General features: G+C 40.0%; 1 protein-coding gene across 1 annotated transcript in view; it reads right to left on the reverse strand.

The window, feature by feature from the left end:
• calb2a (calbindin 2a) overlaps nucleotides 1-17,419 on the reverse strand; it is a 73,795-nt gene that overhangs the window by 37,166 nt on the left and 19,210 nt on the right. Inside the window, exon 5 of the mRNA XM_061917440.1 lies at nucleotides 11,615-11,671. Coding sequence (XP_061773424.1) covers nucleotides 11,615-11,671 — 57 coding nt within the window. The remainder of the gene's footprint in view (nucleotides 1-11,614; nucleotides 11,672-17,419) is intronic.

The raw sequence follows: 17,419 nt of genomic DNA on the forward strand, positions 1-17,419 counted from the left end.
CTGTAAAAATAATACATGTGAAGAAAACACTACCTGTTCAAGTAAATGTATTCCTAAATGTAATCTTTAGCTGCCGGTAGGTTCAATCTAGTTTACAAAATTTTCATTTTAATCTAGTGTTGTCAAACTATTACAATTGTGAATCAGATTGGACACAGGGCTTTCGTGGATTCATCTTTCATTTCTAATTGATATTTATGTTTTTATTTGTGTTTTGCATGTGCAAAGAGAGTCAAGAAAGAGGAATGAATTCTGTAGGTACTATATCCATCCATTCATTTTCCATCCATCCCTCCATTTTCTACCGCTTGTTCCCTTTTTCGGGGCCGCGGGGGGCGCTGGCGCCTATCTCAGCTACAATCGGGCGGAAGGCGGGGTACACCCCGGACAAGTCGCCACCTCATCACAGGGCCAACACAGATAGACAGCCAACATTCACACTCACATTCACACACTAGGGCCAATTTAGTGTTGCCAATCAACCTATCCCCAGGTGCATGTCTTTGGAAGTGGGAGGAAGCCGGAGTACCCGGAGGGAACCCACGCATTCACGGGGAGAACATGCAAACTCCACACAGAAAGATCCCGAGCCTGGATTTGAAACCAGGACTGCAGGACCTTCGTATTGTGAGGCAGACGCACTAACCCCTCTGCCACCGTGAAGCCCCATCCATTCATTTTCTACCGCTTATTCCCTTTGGGGTCGCGGGGGGCGCTGGTGCCTATATCAGCTACAATCGGGCGTAAGGCGGTGTACACCCTGGACAAGTCGCCACCTCATCGCAGGGCCAACACAGATAGACAGACAACATTCACACTCACATTCACACACTAGGGCCAATTTAGTGTCGTACGTACTTTATGTGTTTATTAAAAATATATAGCATCATGTTTATTTTGACAAACATCTATCCACATTAATGTGGACCTATTACTAATGTTGTGTAATGAATGTGTTATTTTAAGATAGAAGGAAGGAAAAAAAATCTGTCGTGAAGCGTGTGCATATTACTTGTTCTGTCATGTCATTTTTGTCCTCAGATTTAACCAAATCTTGCTTCCACACAATGCTTCCTATTGGTTAAGTAGCTTTTCACCCATTTCAACACTACTCCCCTAATGCCTTACGTTCTAATTTGTGTATTAAGATACTGCGATTGGTTGTGTTGAATGATTTTGATAGGTTCAAAAATACTGCAGCTGCAGATTGTTTGTGATCTATTGCGTTGGTAATTTCTTCAGATATGCCAATTATTGCAATTGATGTTGATATATTTGTTCTGTATCCGTATTGGCTTGCTGACAGTACTTCATACTTGTTTATAAATTTGTGTAATCCGTTGGTAAATAATTTTTCAATAATTTTGGTGAATTGTGGGAGTAATTAGACTTGTCTGTAATTCTTGAATTGATGTTTGTCTCCTGTCTTGTACATTTATACTATTTTAGCTATTTTCATCTGGTCTAGGAATTTTTCTGTTTGCAGTGATACGTTTAAACATGATTGGTCTGATATTTCTATTATGGCCTTTTTTTAAAATCAATTTAATATCGATCCCTTCATAACAAGTGGATGTTTTAGATTTCCTTTTGTTTACAATATCTATTATTTCCTCTACTCTCACTGAGCTTAGAAAAGTTGAGTTGAGATTTCTTTCGATGTTTTTTTCAGAAACATCAGATGTGTTTTAGTGAGATTTAGTCTTCTTTGTTTTGTCCGATATCTACAAAATAGTCGTTGAAATATTTGACCTTCCATAAAATCCTTTTCCCGTCTCCCTATAAAAACAATTGAGGATATTCTGCTTTCCATAGGCTTTTTCTTGATAATACTGTTTGAGATGTTCAATGTTGCCTTAATGGTATTTTTGTTTTCATTTAGTATATTGTCGTAATGTTCTTTCTTACTTTCCCGTAGAGTCCGTATTAAATTGTTTTTGTACGTTTTATATTTGTGTTCAGCTTCTTTGTTTAATAAATTGTTTGTATACATCTTTCAGGGCGTTGAGGGGATCCAGTTTGCAGGCTGCAGGAATAGGGCTCTGCTTTTTGCTGATTATGTGGTCCTGATGGCTTCATCTGGCCAGGATCTTCAGCTCTCACTGGATTGGTTTGCAGCTGAGTGTGAAGCGACTGGGATGAGAATCAGCACTTCCAAGTCCGAGTCCATGGTTCTGGCCCGGAAAAGGGTAAAGTGTCATCTCCGGGTTAGGGAAGAGATCTTGCCACATGTGGAGGAGTTCAAGTATCTCGGAGTCTTGTTCACGAGTGGAGGAAGAGTGCATCGTGCGGCGTCTTCAGTAATGCCGACGCTGTATCGATCTGTTGTGGTGAAGAAGGAGCTGAGCCGGAAGGCAAAACTTTCAATTTAGCGGTCGATCTGCGTTCCCATCCTCACCTATGGCCATGAACTTTGGGTTATGACCGAAAGGACAAGATCACGGGTAAAAGCTGTCAAAATGAGTTTTCTCCGCTTGGGCTCTCCCTTAGAGATAAGGTGAGAAGCTCTGCCATCCGGGAGGAGCTTAAAGTAAAGCCGCTGCTCCTCCACATCAAGACAAGCCAGATGAGGTGGTTCCGGCATCTGGTCAGGATGCCACATGAACGCCTCCCTAAGGAGGTGTTAAGGGCATGTCCGACCGGTAGGAGGCCACAGAGAAGACCCAGGACACTTTGGGAAGACTATGTCTCCCGGCAGGCCTGGGGACGCCTCGGGGTCCCTCGGGAGGAGCTGGACGAAGTGGCTGGGGAGAGGAAAGTCTGGGCTTCGCTACTAATGCTGCTACCCTCGGGACCCGACCTTGGATAAGCGGAGGAAAATGGATGGATGGATGGGTGGATAAAGCTTTTTCTAATGATTTTGTCATTCTTTTTTTCTTTCTTTCTCTTCTTTTTAGAAACTATTTTTAGTGGAAAGTTTTTATCATACACTCTTATGTATGATAAAATGAATGAAAAAATGTCATAAGTTTTATTCACTTCAGTTGTACTATACTGTTTTCCCCATGTTTGTTCTTTCAAAACAATTTTAAAGGCCATAAATCGTTTTGCTGTGCGTATTCTTTTGTTTGATGTATTAATTTCCTTTTTTTGTCACTCTAAAGTTCGCATTGTATATTGTGAAGACTGGAAGATGATCAGTGTTATCGGTGATTAACACCAACACTTTGTTTTGTTATTAAAATCATTGATGAATCTGTTATCAATTAAAGTGGCATTATAATCTGTTATTCTGCTTGCTTTAGACTTTTAAAATTTTTTTTATCATACTGTTCATTGTGTTTTTTGCTTATTTGGGTTCAGAAAATCAAAGTTGAAGTCTCAACATATAAGAAAAATATTTTTGGTTATCTGTAAAAGTTGCTTTTGATCCAGTCTGTGCATGTCACTATACTTGCCTTTGACATACAGTGGGGCAAAACAGTATTTAGTCAGCCACCGATTGTGCAAGTTCTCCCACTGAAAATGATGACAGAGGTCTGTAATTTTCATCATAGGTACACTTCAACTGTGAGAGACAGAATGTGAAAAAAAATCAAGGAATTCACATGGTAGGAATTTTAAAGAATTTATTTGTAAATTATGGTGGAAAATAAGTATTTGGTCAACCATTCAAAGCTCTCACTGGTGGGAGGAGGCTTTGGCTCAAAATCTCACGATACATGGCCCCATTCATTCTGTCCTTAACACGGATCAATCGTCCTGTCCCCTTAGCAGAAAAACAGCCCCAAGGCATGATGTTTCCACCCCCATGCTTCACAGTAGGTTTGGTGTTCTTGGGAGTATTCTTCTTCCTCCAAACACGACGAGTTGAGTTTATACCAAAATGGATACATGGATGATGCAGTAGAGGATTGGGAGAATGTCATGTGGTCAGACGAAACCAAAATAGAACTTTTTGGTATAAACTCAACTCGTAGTGTTTGGAGGAAGACAAATACTGAGTTGCATCCCAAGAGCACCACACCTACTGTGAAGCATGTGGGTGGAAACATCATGCTTTGGGCCTGTTTTTATGCTAAGGGGACAGGACGATTGATCCGTGTTAAGGAAAGAATGAATGGGGCCATGTATCTTGATATTTTGAGCCAAAACCTCCTTCCATCAATGAGAGCTTTGAATGGTTGACTAAATACTTATTTTCCACCATAATTTACAAATAAATTCTTTAAAATTCCTACAATGTGAACTCCTGGATTTTTTTTCACATTCTGTCTTTCACAGTTGAAGTGTACCTATGATGAAAATTACAGACCTCTGTCATCATTTTAAGTGGGAGAACTTGCACAATCGGTGGCTGACTAAACACTTTTTTGCTCAACTGGATATATTTTTGTTTGCATCATACTAACACGTTAATGTCTTTTCCTAACACATTTCTACAGTGATGCATTTTAATAGGTTATCAATAGCAAGAGACTTGTTTTTAAGTACTTTATAGTTCATATGATTTTTCACCTACAGTGCTACTCTACCTCGAGTTTTATTATACCTGTTAATATAATAAGGGTCATATCCATCCAATTCAAAGTATATTCCCCTTCCTGTATCCATCCAGGTTTCTGAGATCATTATTACTTTACATGGTTCATTATTTGTCTTAAGTATAGGTTAATATTACCAAAGTCTGCATACATGCTTCTACTGGTGAAGTGAATAATTGTTAGTCTATCATCTGTTTTTATGTTCCTATTGTATTGGTCTTCTGTGTAAAATTGGCAGTTGTTGCTTATTGTGCGAAAGAAGCTGGTATCTGGATCTATGTCCATTACCGTTTCAAAATGTGTTTGGTTTGTTTGTTTGGCAGATATGTGGTGTGTTGCTGTGTCCCACTGAGGATGCTGTTTCAAGGTGCAGCCTGCAGGGGAAGCTCTTGAATGGAGTTGTTGCTTGCTATGGCTTCATTGAGTAAGTGATAGGAGACGAAGTACAGAAGAGGGATGGGGATTTAAATAATTGTCAGCGTGGTTTTGAGTGAATTGCATGCTGTATGTTGGCAGCTAGTACATCGGGAGGATACCATCTGGCTGTTAAAAAGAGAAACGATTCCAAAACAAGCTGACATTATCTATAAAAAGCAATTTTTTCTGTATGCACGCACAGCTGATCCAGGTGTTTAAGGATAACAGACGACTAAACCGTGCAACGTTCCGGGACAATACCAGCAGAGGACCGCTAATCCACACTAAAAGCCTACACACTTCGACAACCTAATAAACAATGACCCTGCCATTTATTATGATGTCGTGTGAACATGTCAAAAATTGCGATCTTTTCTGCACACAGACAAACAGTCCGTGCACGAGCAAAAAATAATCTGTACAGGTGTTAAATTAGTCCAAATTAGCACTGAGTCGTGCTAACTGAGACAGGCCACACACATGTGTATTTTTTATGTGCAAGGTTTTTGGCACAATTTTGACGCAATCAATTTTGCTTCAAAAAACACAAAAATAGCGTGTGCTATTAGTGGGCGTGTTGTGTGCGATTTATGAACACTACGTGTGGAATTGTAACGTGGCGAAGGATGGCTAATGAGGATTTTGCGTTAATAATACGGGGCATCACAACGGAGGCACTCTCGTTTATTGCACATTCCTGTCATCATGTTCCGCCCACCTGTGGTGTTTTGCTATCTTTTGAAACATGCAGGAGATATGTACCACATTTTATGGGCATTTTAGAAGCAGAAACAGTCATTGCAACGCGAGCACAGATCTTGTTTGCACCTCCTTCTCACACGTGTTGAATAAAATGCACAATAGTGCTCGCAAAACGATGAGTGTTGATGAATCACATTGCGTACGCTAAATAATTATATTTGCATCTTTTGTTTCCAGTATTGTGGGGGTTTTGATGATCAGCATATATTTTGCATATTAATGAAGACAAACACAAAATGGACTAGAATAAGGCGTGCACCTTCTTCTAACAGACGCAGCCCACTTTGCTAATGCTAAGTAGATCAGCTTTGCGTGTGCTATCAAGTTTGCACATGTTTAGTGCATGTAAATCTTTAGCAAATCAGGCTTTAAGTGCGTACAGGAACCTTTGTAGTGTTACTGATTATAATTGACAAATTTCCTGCCTCTTGCTATTGCGTAGATCAAATAAGGTAACCATTCCTTCAATGCGTAGCATGTAGGAACTTTGTTAGGAACCACGCTGCATTTTAAGGGTCAGTGAGAAGCACAGACGTGCGGACCTAAAAAAATCTAGACCTCAAACTCAAAACAGACCAAAGCTTGCTAGTGTAAAAGCACTTTTGAGTTTTAAGTCCTTTCCTGTCCGAGCCTAAGAAATGTCCGGAAAGACGGATATGATATTTTTAACTACAGTAGATATTGGCAAGTCAGCATTTTCATTGTCTTCTTCGGAAAGGTTAGAAGAATACATTAAAATGTACTAATAAACCAAACTAAACTAAATAGAGAAGAATAGAATAGATATAGAATAATAAGTTTCAGTGGATATGGTCTCTATAAAAAAAAATTTAAGCACCTAAAGGCCTACTTGATCTTTCTGGCTGACTAAAACTACAGATGACCTTGGATTTTCTTTGTGAGCTGTCTTAAAAGGTCAGGTAAAAACTTAATTGGATGAAAGGCGGAGAAATTCTCCCATTAAAAAATAATACATCTAATTAATCTGTTCCAGACATCAGCATTTTATAGAAAATACATAGTTTACATGTAGATGACAATATGGAATATATGCACAATGAATGGAATTGACAAATAAACATTTAACATAACTTTACATTGTTGGTGAAGATGGCGAAGAGTGGAGAGGAGAGCCATGTAGATGCCACAATCATAATTTGCAATTAGTTAGTTTTAAGGATGCATGATAAATAGCGGACAGACAAGTATCGGGCTCATAAGAGGATTCATGATGACATCATACTGATAACATTGTGATTCTGATAACATAAAATATTGGTGATAAAAATGAAAACAAATTAAAAACGCTCCAATTAAGCCAGATGACCCCGTACTGTGTTGTTGGTGGATTCGGGTAAGGAAATCAAGCGCTCCCTTTAGCCTATGTGCAATCTTGGTTTTTAGATAATTTTTATTTGAAAAGAGTAATACTATTCATTGGGAGTGTTGTCGTCGTATCAATATTACTGTTTATCGTTACATTCCTACAATACAGTCTTGTTTCCCGGTAAAACATCCAAACACTGTGACTTAGAAGTTCTGATTGGATACACGCCGGGATTTACCCCCGCCCCTCTCCTGCATGCTACTGTGATTGGATGAATTTTTAACTTTTCGAACCCACCTAAAGGCGAAAATAAATATGATTTGATATCGTCTCCGTCAATGATTTTTGTTTCGTTTTTATTCATCGCCTTGATTGTAAACTATTGTTGTGATTGTTTTCGTCAATGTTCATTTGTTTTAGCTCGTTGTCGTCTTATTTTAGTCAGGGTAAAATAGGTCGTTGACGAAAACTAAGTTAAACATTTTTAGTAAACAAAATTAACACTAGTGCATACAAAAAAAAGGTTTTAGTGTCAAAATATGTTTTTAAGAGGTTTCTGTTGACCAGTTCTTAGAAACAGCCAGCATGTAATGGTGTCATGCAACGTAAATAAAGTGTCTTCTTTGGAAACATTATAACACTTACTCAACAAGTAGGTTTCTATTTCATCATATACCTTAAAAATAGTTACATACTTTCTGCTTGGTTAGCATGATAACACTACTGGCTTATTTCGCTCTGTCCGCAAATAATGAAGAATGCCAGGCTGCAATTGATTGTTGACATGTAGTCATGTGACTACCAGACTCCGTTTGATTAGTGAAATGGAGGCGGACGTCACAAGTGCCTACAGTACGTTGGATTATTCAAAGAGAGTCATGTGACAGTGCGTACCGGAAGAAGGTTCGTTGACAAACAATTTGTCTTTGCAAGCCATAATCAGATAGTACATGGTGATATGTAACGGAATGAAACTTAATGTAAAAGAGTAAGAGTAGAGTTTCTTTTTTACAAAAATACTCAAGTAAAAGTAAAAAATACTCCGGCAAGTACAATTTTTTAAAAGTTACTTAAGTAAATATAACGGATTATGTTACAGCTTTATTCAAACATTTTATAAATTCATTTTTGTTCTCAAAAGTCTGCAGTCAACAACCCATAATGACAATGTGAATTATTATTATTATTTTCAATAGCAGAATCTTTCCCGGCTGCACTCAGACTAAAGGCGGTGTACACCCTGGACAACACAAATAAACAGACAACCATTCACACACTAGTTGTTATGTTTTACTAAGGGAGATGACAGCAACAGAGACCAGGGTAAGTATGTAGCTTTGAGATGTATCATATATATATAGACCATATATATATAATAATTAAACAATACTATATAATAACTAAAGAAATGGAGTGTGAAAAAATCCAAGAGTGTGTATGGTGTAAGACTATCTGTAGTATTTAACTGGAGTGTTTTACCGTAAATGTTGGAAATGCGTGTTGAGAGGAGCGGTGCTGTCCGACAAGGGCAAGACAGGCAGAGTTGTCCAGGGGCAGAAGCGGGGTCGAGAGGCAGGAGCGAGTCGTTGTAGTCTGGGGGCAAACGATGAGTCGAGAACCAGGAAGCGCGAGGGAGGCAGGGAGGATCCAGGAGCAAAAGACGCACAGCTTGACTCAGGGATGCACACAGGGAAGGTACAGAAGACTATATTCCGGCGAGGAATGGCAGGTTGAGCAGGCTTAAGAAGGCAGCTCGCTCATCACAGGCAGGTGCGCTGAATGATTGCAGCTGGTGTCTGCTACAGGGCGAAGACGCGCCTGGCGTGTCCCTGGATGTGCGCAGCCGTGACCATGTCCCGAGATGCAACAAGTGGAGTGCAAGGATGAGGGCTTATGGAATGCGCCCTGGCCATGACACTAGTAGTGCCAATATCAGCCTATCGCAGGGTTCACCCAGAGAGAACCCACAAAGTCATGGGGAGTACATGCAAAGTCAACACAGAAAGACACTGAGCCTGAGAAACACAATTCTCATGTCTGATGAGACACATACTGAATTATTTGGCGGGAATGCCAGGCGCTATGTTTGGAAGAAACCAGGTACTGCTCATCACCAAGTCAATACCATCGCTACAGTGAAGAATGGTGGTGGCAGCCTCATGCTGTGGGGATGGTTTTCAGCGGCAGGAACTGGGAGACTAGTCACGATAGAAGGAAGGACGAATGCTGCAATGTACATAGACATCCTGGATGAAAACTGAAGTGAATTATATCATGATCAGTTTTTTTATATGATTGGGAAGTAGCATGTATTTGTATTTGGTCACAGAATCCTGTAAAGGATTATTCTACTAAGGTCAACAGTCCACATGTCCAGCACAAGCGCTCCAGAAAGGGGGCTTTTCCCCCAGGACATTGGGGAATTTAAAAGACAGCAGCAGTTGGATTTTAAGAGGAAGTGCAAACACAATAACGACATTTGGTAAGAGCCCCCCCCCGGTAGGAGTAGAGATCAGTGCTTGGAGGTCAAATGACTCTATTGAGCAAAGTGACAACGCCCAGGTGTTGTCTGCATTTGTACAAACAAACTGAGTGTTGTCCAAACTGGCCGGCCCCAAGTCTAGAGTTACAAAGATTTTGGGTCTTTTGATAAACGGTATTTAAGGATAGTAGTCCGAGAGGACATCAGAAGAGATCCAGCCCATTCCTTTTCCAGGAAACTGCATTTCCTGTCTGAAGCTCGCTGAAACAGACAAGGCTTTTTGATCGACGATTCCTCTTGACTTCTTCTTGGCTCATCACAAGCACACGGTCACGCTGTCCTGGGAGAGTGGCAAAATCGACCGAAATACTACAAAACCAACGCTTCCCATCCAATCTGTTGGAACTTGAGAGGTGCTGCAAAGAGGAAAGATAGGTGTGCCAAGCTTGTGGCGTCGTATTAAAAAAAAAGACTCGAGGCTGTGATTGCTGCCAAAAGTGAATCAACAAAGTGTTGAGCAAAGGCTGTGAATACTTATGTACATGTTTTTTTTTTACTCTTAATATAGTTGCTAAATAATAAAAAAAAAAACTTTTACACATCATCATGTGTGTAGAATTGTGAGTACAAAAATACATGTATTTAATTTTAGAATAAGACTGTAGCATGACAATATGTGGAAAAGTGAAGCGCTGTGAATACTTTCCGAATGCACCGTAATTATTGATTTACCAACAAATCATTTTGATTATTTTTCATTGATGTGTACCACTAAACAGTTGGACATTAAAAGAACAGTAATCTGTCATGATCCGTAGTCTGGATCATGTTTAGTTTAGTTATTTTCTGTTAGTTTGGACTCCCTTTGCTGTTTGTGTACCTTTTGTGAGTCAGTTTGGTCACCATGGTAACATATTAATTTCACCTGCTGAGGGTTCCAGACGCACACCTGTTTTTGTTAATTACTTCTGCTGCGTCCACGCCTGACTTGTCTTCTGCTGCGTCCACGCCTGTTACGACGGCGCCGACGTGCCAACTTCCACGTCGACCATGGATGTGGCCGCCCCCTGGTCGTCCGCCACGCCAAGTGCATCCACCTCCCTGTCGGCCACGGATGTGGCCGCTCCCTGGTCGCCCGCCTCGCCGGCTGCATCGGCGTTCCACTCGCCGCCGCCACTTGACTTTGCCTCGGTGGATTCGGGGACACTTGGCCTGGCGACCCACCGCCAATTCCTCCCTCCGCCCTCCCGTGACTCTTGACCCTGCTTGTTTTTGTTTATGGACATCTGGTATCTGTCCTTGAGGAGGGGGTACTGTCATGATCCGTAGTCTGGATCATGTTTAGTTTAGTTATTTTCTGTTAGTTTGGACTCCCTTTGTTGTTCGTGTACCTTTTGTGAGTCAGTTTGGTCACCATGGTAACATATTAATTTCACCTGCTGAGGGTTCCAGACGCACACCTGTTTTTGTTAATTACTTCCTTATTTAAGCCTGCCTTGTCCCGTCAGTCGGTCTTGGTCCCTTGTTTGCGGTATGCAACTGTTTCGTTGGTAATTCTAGATTTCTTGTTACCTGATCCTGTGCTAGTGTTAGCATTAGCTTCTGTGCTTTCGCCACGCGTTTCTTTTCGTCTGTTTTTGTACCAGTGTTTTGTTATTAAATCATTCTTACCTTTTAATTGTTGTCCGGAGTGTCTATGTTTGCGTTGGAGGAACGATCCCGCATTAAAATGCGACCCGCACGTGACAAAATCACATCCATCCATCCCTTATCTACCGCTTGTCCACAAATGTATATAAAAAATATGTATAGTGCAATAAGGGCAGCAAATCAGAATCTATGATAGGAATAATGGTATAAAATAACTGAAAGACACACAATGATTTAAATATGACTGTAATGACAATGTATGATCATTAAAGTTTAGGGTGAGTGTCCTGTTTATAAGTTTAAGTGGGTAAGAGGGATGAGAAAAAGAAAACACAAACACAAAATTTACAGTATTGCCAAAGACCCATTAATACATTGTTTTTCTTCATAAAATGTATAATAAAATATAGATTATTTATTAATAAATGTATAATCATAATTGAGTTGTATTGTTGGATTGGCAATTCATTCTACATAAACAATAGAACACACCTTCAGTTCATTTGCTTCGATGTAGCCACTGCGGTCTGTATCATATCGCCGCCACGCCTACAAGAAAAAAAAAAAACACAAAAAAACCTTAAGGTATGAACTTTAAAAAATAAATTTTTTCAAATTACCTTCAATACACAGACGCGGCAGCAAGAGACGGAAAGATACAAGCATGGCCGGGAGGGGCTTTTTAATAAATGTTTTAATCCTGCAGCTGTCTGTGGCCAAAGAAGGGTTCCTTGTCAAGATGGATGGTCTTCCTCCTTCCCCATCCCCTCCTCCTCCCCCTGTGCACCCTTCTCCTCTGCACAGCGGTCTTATCCATTATACATGACCCTGAAAATAGAAGGTCCTGCTTTCTCATTCTAACCCTTTAAAAACCTCTTTGCTCACTTCCTCCTTCAACAAAGACTGATTAATCCTCTTGTTTTATGCTCTCAAACTCTGGCTACCAACCTCCCATCGACATTTCATTAAGTTTCCTCTGTGACTGTTTGCTATCGTCCGTCCTTTTTATCCTCCACATATTCTCCTTCCTCCCTCACCCATTTCATTATTCCTCTCAATGACAGTGAGAAGAAAGACACAATCTTCACTGTGTGCAATTGGTTTCTAATTGGATGCAGTCTTTCATTGTTGCAGATCTAACACAGAATCTGCCAGCGTTTTATCTTCAGCGAAAATTTGGTGAAATAAATTATTTCCTATTCCTTGTCGCTTTCAACGCTCTGAAGAAAGCTTTGTGTGAGTTATAGAATGATTCATTATTCATACTGCTCATAGCATCAAACATCTTTACACAACACTTTGGTTAATGAACCCATTTGTTGTAAATGCGTATCCCTGCGAAAGTTAAAACGATATCATCAACCTTGGGTAAATCAATAAAAAATCAAAGAAATCCACATTTTTGTTGTTTTTTTACACCCATGTGATCCGGCACAATAATCAAAATCATGTACCCCAGGTGTCCAACATGTTTTGGAATATAAATACAGAATATTTTCATACATCCAATTAAATGCGAAGAAACCTGAGACTCCGGCAGGCATGCACAATTGTTTTGCATGAAAGTGATATGGCAGGCTCATGGTTCATGCAGGAACATTTGCATGTCTGTTTTTTTATATGTCTGACAGGAACCGGACTAACAATATATACAAAACAGTGTTGGTATTTCTTTGGCCTGTCTCAAGACCCTTAAATGTTCGATAAATCGATGAATGTTTTGCTCCTGTCTTAAAGGGATGTACAAGAACAATTTGTTGAGCGACTAAAATGGGGGAATTACTACAAACTGACTGTTACCTCTCTAAAGTGTCTTATCATTTTACTGTAGTTAACAGCTTTGGTCAGTTTGGCTCCGTGACATGCGGTGAACTAAACACTAGGTGAGGCATACATACTTTTTTTTCTTTTTACTCAAATTCATATGTGCAGCTCTAGTCGTTGTTGATTTAGGTTGCCCATTAGAGTTACAGGGGGAAAAAAAAGGGAGTTATTCGCGTTCATAAAAACGCTATCATAATGATATTATGATATGATAAATGGGTCCAAAAAGTATTTGATAAAGTTGTTATTGAATACTTTTTGGTCCCAATTGCTTTTAAAAAAATAAATCAAGTATTGTGAGTGTATATTACCTTTCTTTGTTTGTATCTGAAGCAGCAATAGCTATCCTCCATGAAGGCGTACTTTGTATAATCGCATTCATTTGGTCATAAAGTCCAGTTTAGAGAAGTATTTATTCTTGGTTAGAGTATATAATCCTCCATATTGGCAGAAACATTCATTTAATTCAATTTAATTCCAAGAAATTAAACACAATTTTTGCATCTGACAAAAAACACCCACAAACGCTGGCTTACTCCAATAAAAATGCCACGTTTGTTCTGAATACAGTTAAAAAAAAAGAAAAGAAAAAAATGCTGGCTTCCACTGGAGAGACCTGTGTCTCCTAGCTTGAGCGCCCCCACTGTGGTGAGTCAGAGTACTGCTGTAGGATTGAACTGCAAGTTGACAATATATCGCCCCCTACCTTGAGGCAGAGGTACTTGCTGCCTCAAGACATGCCTTTTCCACGTGGCAACAAGCATGCGCCACCTCGCACGCACGCCCCAATACACACTGTGTGTAGCCGTGGAGGCACCGCCTGTGTCTGCCTCACTTCTCATCTGCTGCATTGTTTTGCTCAGGAAACATGGAATTTCCGCGATTTTGACCATGAAAATTATCAAAATATACAGCAACCACACCTAAATCACATAGAAAGCATAAGCCAAAAGAGAAATATTAAAACTTATTTATTTTATTACTTTGTTTTGGAAGATCTCACGGTTAAGCCACCTGGTGGCAGGTGAGGCACTGCGTCACTTGCCTCCCCTGACAGCACGTCACTGGTTTAGCTGTATAGTGGTGTCTTGACATAGAAGTTTGATTTTAACCTTGACAGATCTATCGTATACATTTGCTGATTTCTGTCCTTTTCAACACACTTTCTTTTATTTCAAACTCTTGGCTGGCATTATCATAGCCTTTATTGACTCCCGGTTCGTCCGCAAGGTGCAGATTGTAAGTTGTATGCTTGTAGTACGTCGCCATGTCATGTTTACTGAGGATCTTTTTTTCTTCAACGCACATAATCTGCTTCTTCTTTTCCATACTGTCCAACCAACTGACTTTCTTCAGTCCAATAGTTGGAAAACCAAAGTTTTGTCTGTCAAGCTAGCCAGCTATTGCAAGCTAAAACTAACAAGTACAAACCCTGTTTCCATATGAGTTGGGAAATTGTTAGATGTAAATATAAACGGAATACAATGATTTTCAAAATTTTTTCAACCCATATTTAATTGAATGCACTACAAAGACAAGATATTTGATGTTCAAACTCATAAACTTTATTTTTTTTTTGCAAATAATAATTAACTTAGAATTTCATGGCTGCAACACGTGCCAAAGTAGTTGGGAAAGGGCATGTTCACCACTGTGTTACATCACCTTTTCTTTTAACAACACTCAATAATCGTTTGGAACTGAGGAAACTGATTGTTGAAGCTTTGAAAGTGGAATTCTTTCCCATTCTTGTTTTATGTAGAGCTTCCGTCGTTCAACAGTCCTGGGTCTCCGTTGTCGTATTTTACGCTTCATAATGCGCCACTAAGTTTCGATGGGAGAAATGTCTGACTGCAGGCGGGCCAGTAAAGTACCCGCACTCTTTTTTTACAAAACCACGCTGATGTAACACGTGCTGAATGTGGCTTGGTGTTGTCTTGCTGAAATAAGCAGAGGCATCCATGAAAAAAATGGCGTTTAGATGGCAGCATATGTTGTTCCAAAACCTGTATGTACCTTTCAGCATTAATGGTGCCTTCACAGATGTGTAAGTTACTCATGCGTTGGGCACTAATGCACCCTCATACCATCACAGATGCTGGCTTTTGAACTTTGCACTGATAACAGTCTGGATGGTTCGTTTCCCCTTTGGTCCGGATGACACGATGTCGGATATTTCCAAAAACAATTTGAAATGTGGACATGTCAGACCACCGAACACTTTTCCACTTTGCATCAGTCCATCTTAGATGATCTCGGGCACAGAGAAGCTGGCGGCGTTTCTGGATGTTGTTGATAAATGGCTTTCGCTTTGCATAGTAGAGCTTTAACTTGCACTTACAGATGTAGCAACGAACTGTATTTAGTGACAGTGGTTTTCTGAAGTGTTCCTGAGCCCATGTGGTGATATCATTTAGAGATTGATGTCGGTTTTTGATACAGTGCCGTCTGAGGTATCGAACGTCACGGTCTTTCAAAGTTGGTTTCTGGCAATGCCGCTTACGTGGAGTGATTTTTCCAAATTCTCTGAACCTTTTCAAAATCCTTAAATTTCTCGTAATTGCACTTTGAGAAACGTTGTTCTTAAACTGTTTTGACTATTAGCTCACGCAATTGTGGACAAAGGGGTGTACCTCGGCCCATTCTTTCTTGTGAAAGACTGAGCATTTTTTGGGAAGCTGTTTTTATACCCAATCATGGCACCCACCACTTATTTGGGATGTTCCAAATAAGTGTTCGATGAGCATTCCTCAACTTTATCAGTATTTATTGCCACCTTTCCCAACGTCTTTGTCACGTGTTGCTGGCATCTAATTCTAAAGTGAATGATTATTTGCAAAAAAATAAAAATGTTTATCAGTTTGGACATTAAATATGTTGGCTTTGTAGCATATTCAACTGAATATGGGTTGAAAATGATTGGCAAATATTTGTATTCCGTTTATATTTACATCTAACACAATTTCCCAACTCATTTGGAAACGGGGTTTGTAACTAAGAGTCAGACACCACATTGTGGGTGATCTTACGGGGTTCACCGTGGCATTTGCTAAGCGAAGTAGGTATCTTAACTCAACTTTTTGATCGCAACCTAAAACCCCCCCCAAAAGCTGAGAGATTTCTTAGGTTATGGCACTTGTAAAAGGGATGGGTTTTGGAATTCGGTATTTTTGAAAGGCACTGACGGAATTCCGTCTGTACTGCCGGGTGTTGATTCTCATACAATCAAATGATTCCAAATTCTGACATCTTTTATTGCACGTGATGTCACGTCTGGTTGCAGACTCGGCCGGCTCAAACATTTGGTAGGCAAACAAGGACTCAAGCAGGACTCAGTCGGAATGCCTCTAGTTACAGTAATGTTGTAATTTTCCATGTCAACAAAACAATTATGCTTGATAGTAAACACTCCAACTCATACTGCACTCGGTATAGCTCGGTTGGTAGAGTGGCCGTGCCAGCAACTTGAGGGTTGCAGGTTCGATTCCCGCTTCAGCCATCCTAGTCACTGCCGTTGTGTCCTTGGGCAAGACACTTTACCCACCTGCTCCCAGTGCCACCCACACTGGTTTAAATGTAACTTAGATATCGGGTTTCACTATGTAAAGCGCTTTGAGTCACTAGAGAAAAGCGCTATATAAATATAATTCACATACTTATTTACATACAGTAAAGCTCTGCCACGCCAAATTTCTTCCCCCCTACAAAAACCTTCCCCCCGGAAGACATTTGGCGTGACAGCCCCTCTAATTCCTGAAGGACCTTGGTGAGGGTGGAAGGACCTTAAAGCAGACCACGCAGCTGCCTGTTTTAAAATCATTATAATTAGCTGATTGTCATTGGAAAAATAACGGTGAGGAAAAAGTATTAGCATTCCCGCATGCTAACCTTTCAAGCTATTTTTGCTTCGCTAATTTTGCAGCTGTAACCCTTAAGAGTCATATAACTTGGTATTATCACGCCCTCATTGGGGTCCTTCAGGCATTAGAGGGGCTGTCACGCCAAATGTCTTCTGGGGGGAAGGTTTTTGTAGGGGGGAAGAAATTTGGCGTGACAGCTCCACTTTTTAAATGTGCTAGCTTGATGCTAATTTACATAAAACTTTGCATAGACATGCTTCTGATTGGCATTATCAATTTTATATGGCAATTTGAATAGCTCCAAATTTAGTAATGAAAACTACAACTAAGATGGTGTGTAATAAGTATAATACATACAGTATTAACACGTTGTAAGGCTCAAAAAAGACTAGAGATCAACTTAAGACTACATTCACGCTGGAAAGTTGGACGTCCAATTCGGATTTTTTTTTGTCAAATCCTATATTTTTACATAGTTGTTCAGATTGTAAAAAAAATGTGATGTCTAATGTGAAAGCTAATTGACCTGCGTGCAGACTTGACGTCATGACGTCACACATGCTGCAGTGTTTACGGAAGTAAACATGGCTCCAATTATAGAAGGTCTTAGTCT

This window comes from Nerophis ophidion, linkage group LG12 (genome assembly GCF_033978795.1).
Source record: "Nerophis ophidion isolate RoL-2023_Sa linkage group LG12, RoL_Noph_v1.0, whole genome shotgun sequence".
NCBI lineage: Eukaryota > Metazoa > Chordata > Actinopteri > Syngnathiformes > Syngnathidae > Nerophis > Nerophis ophidion.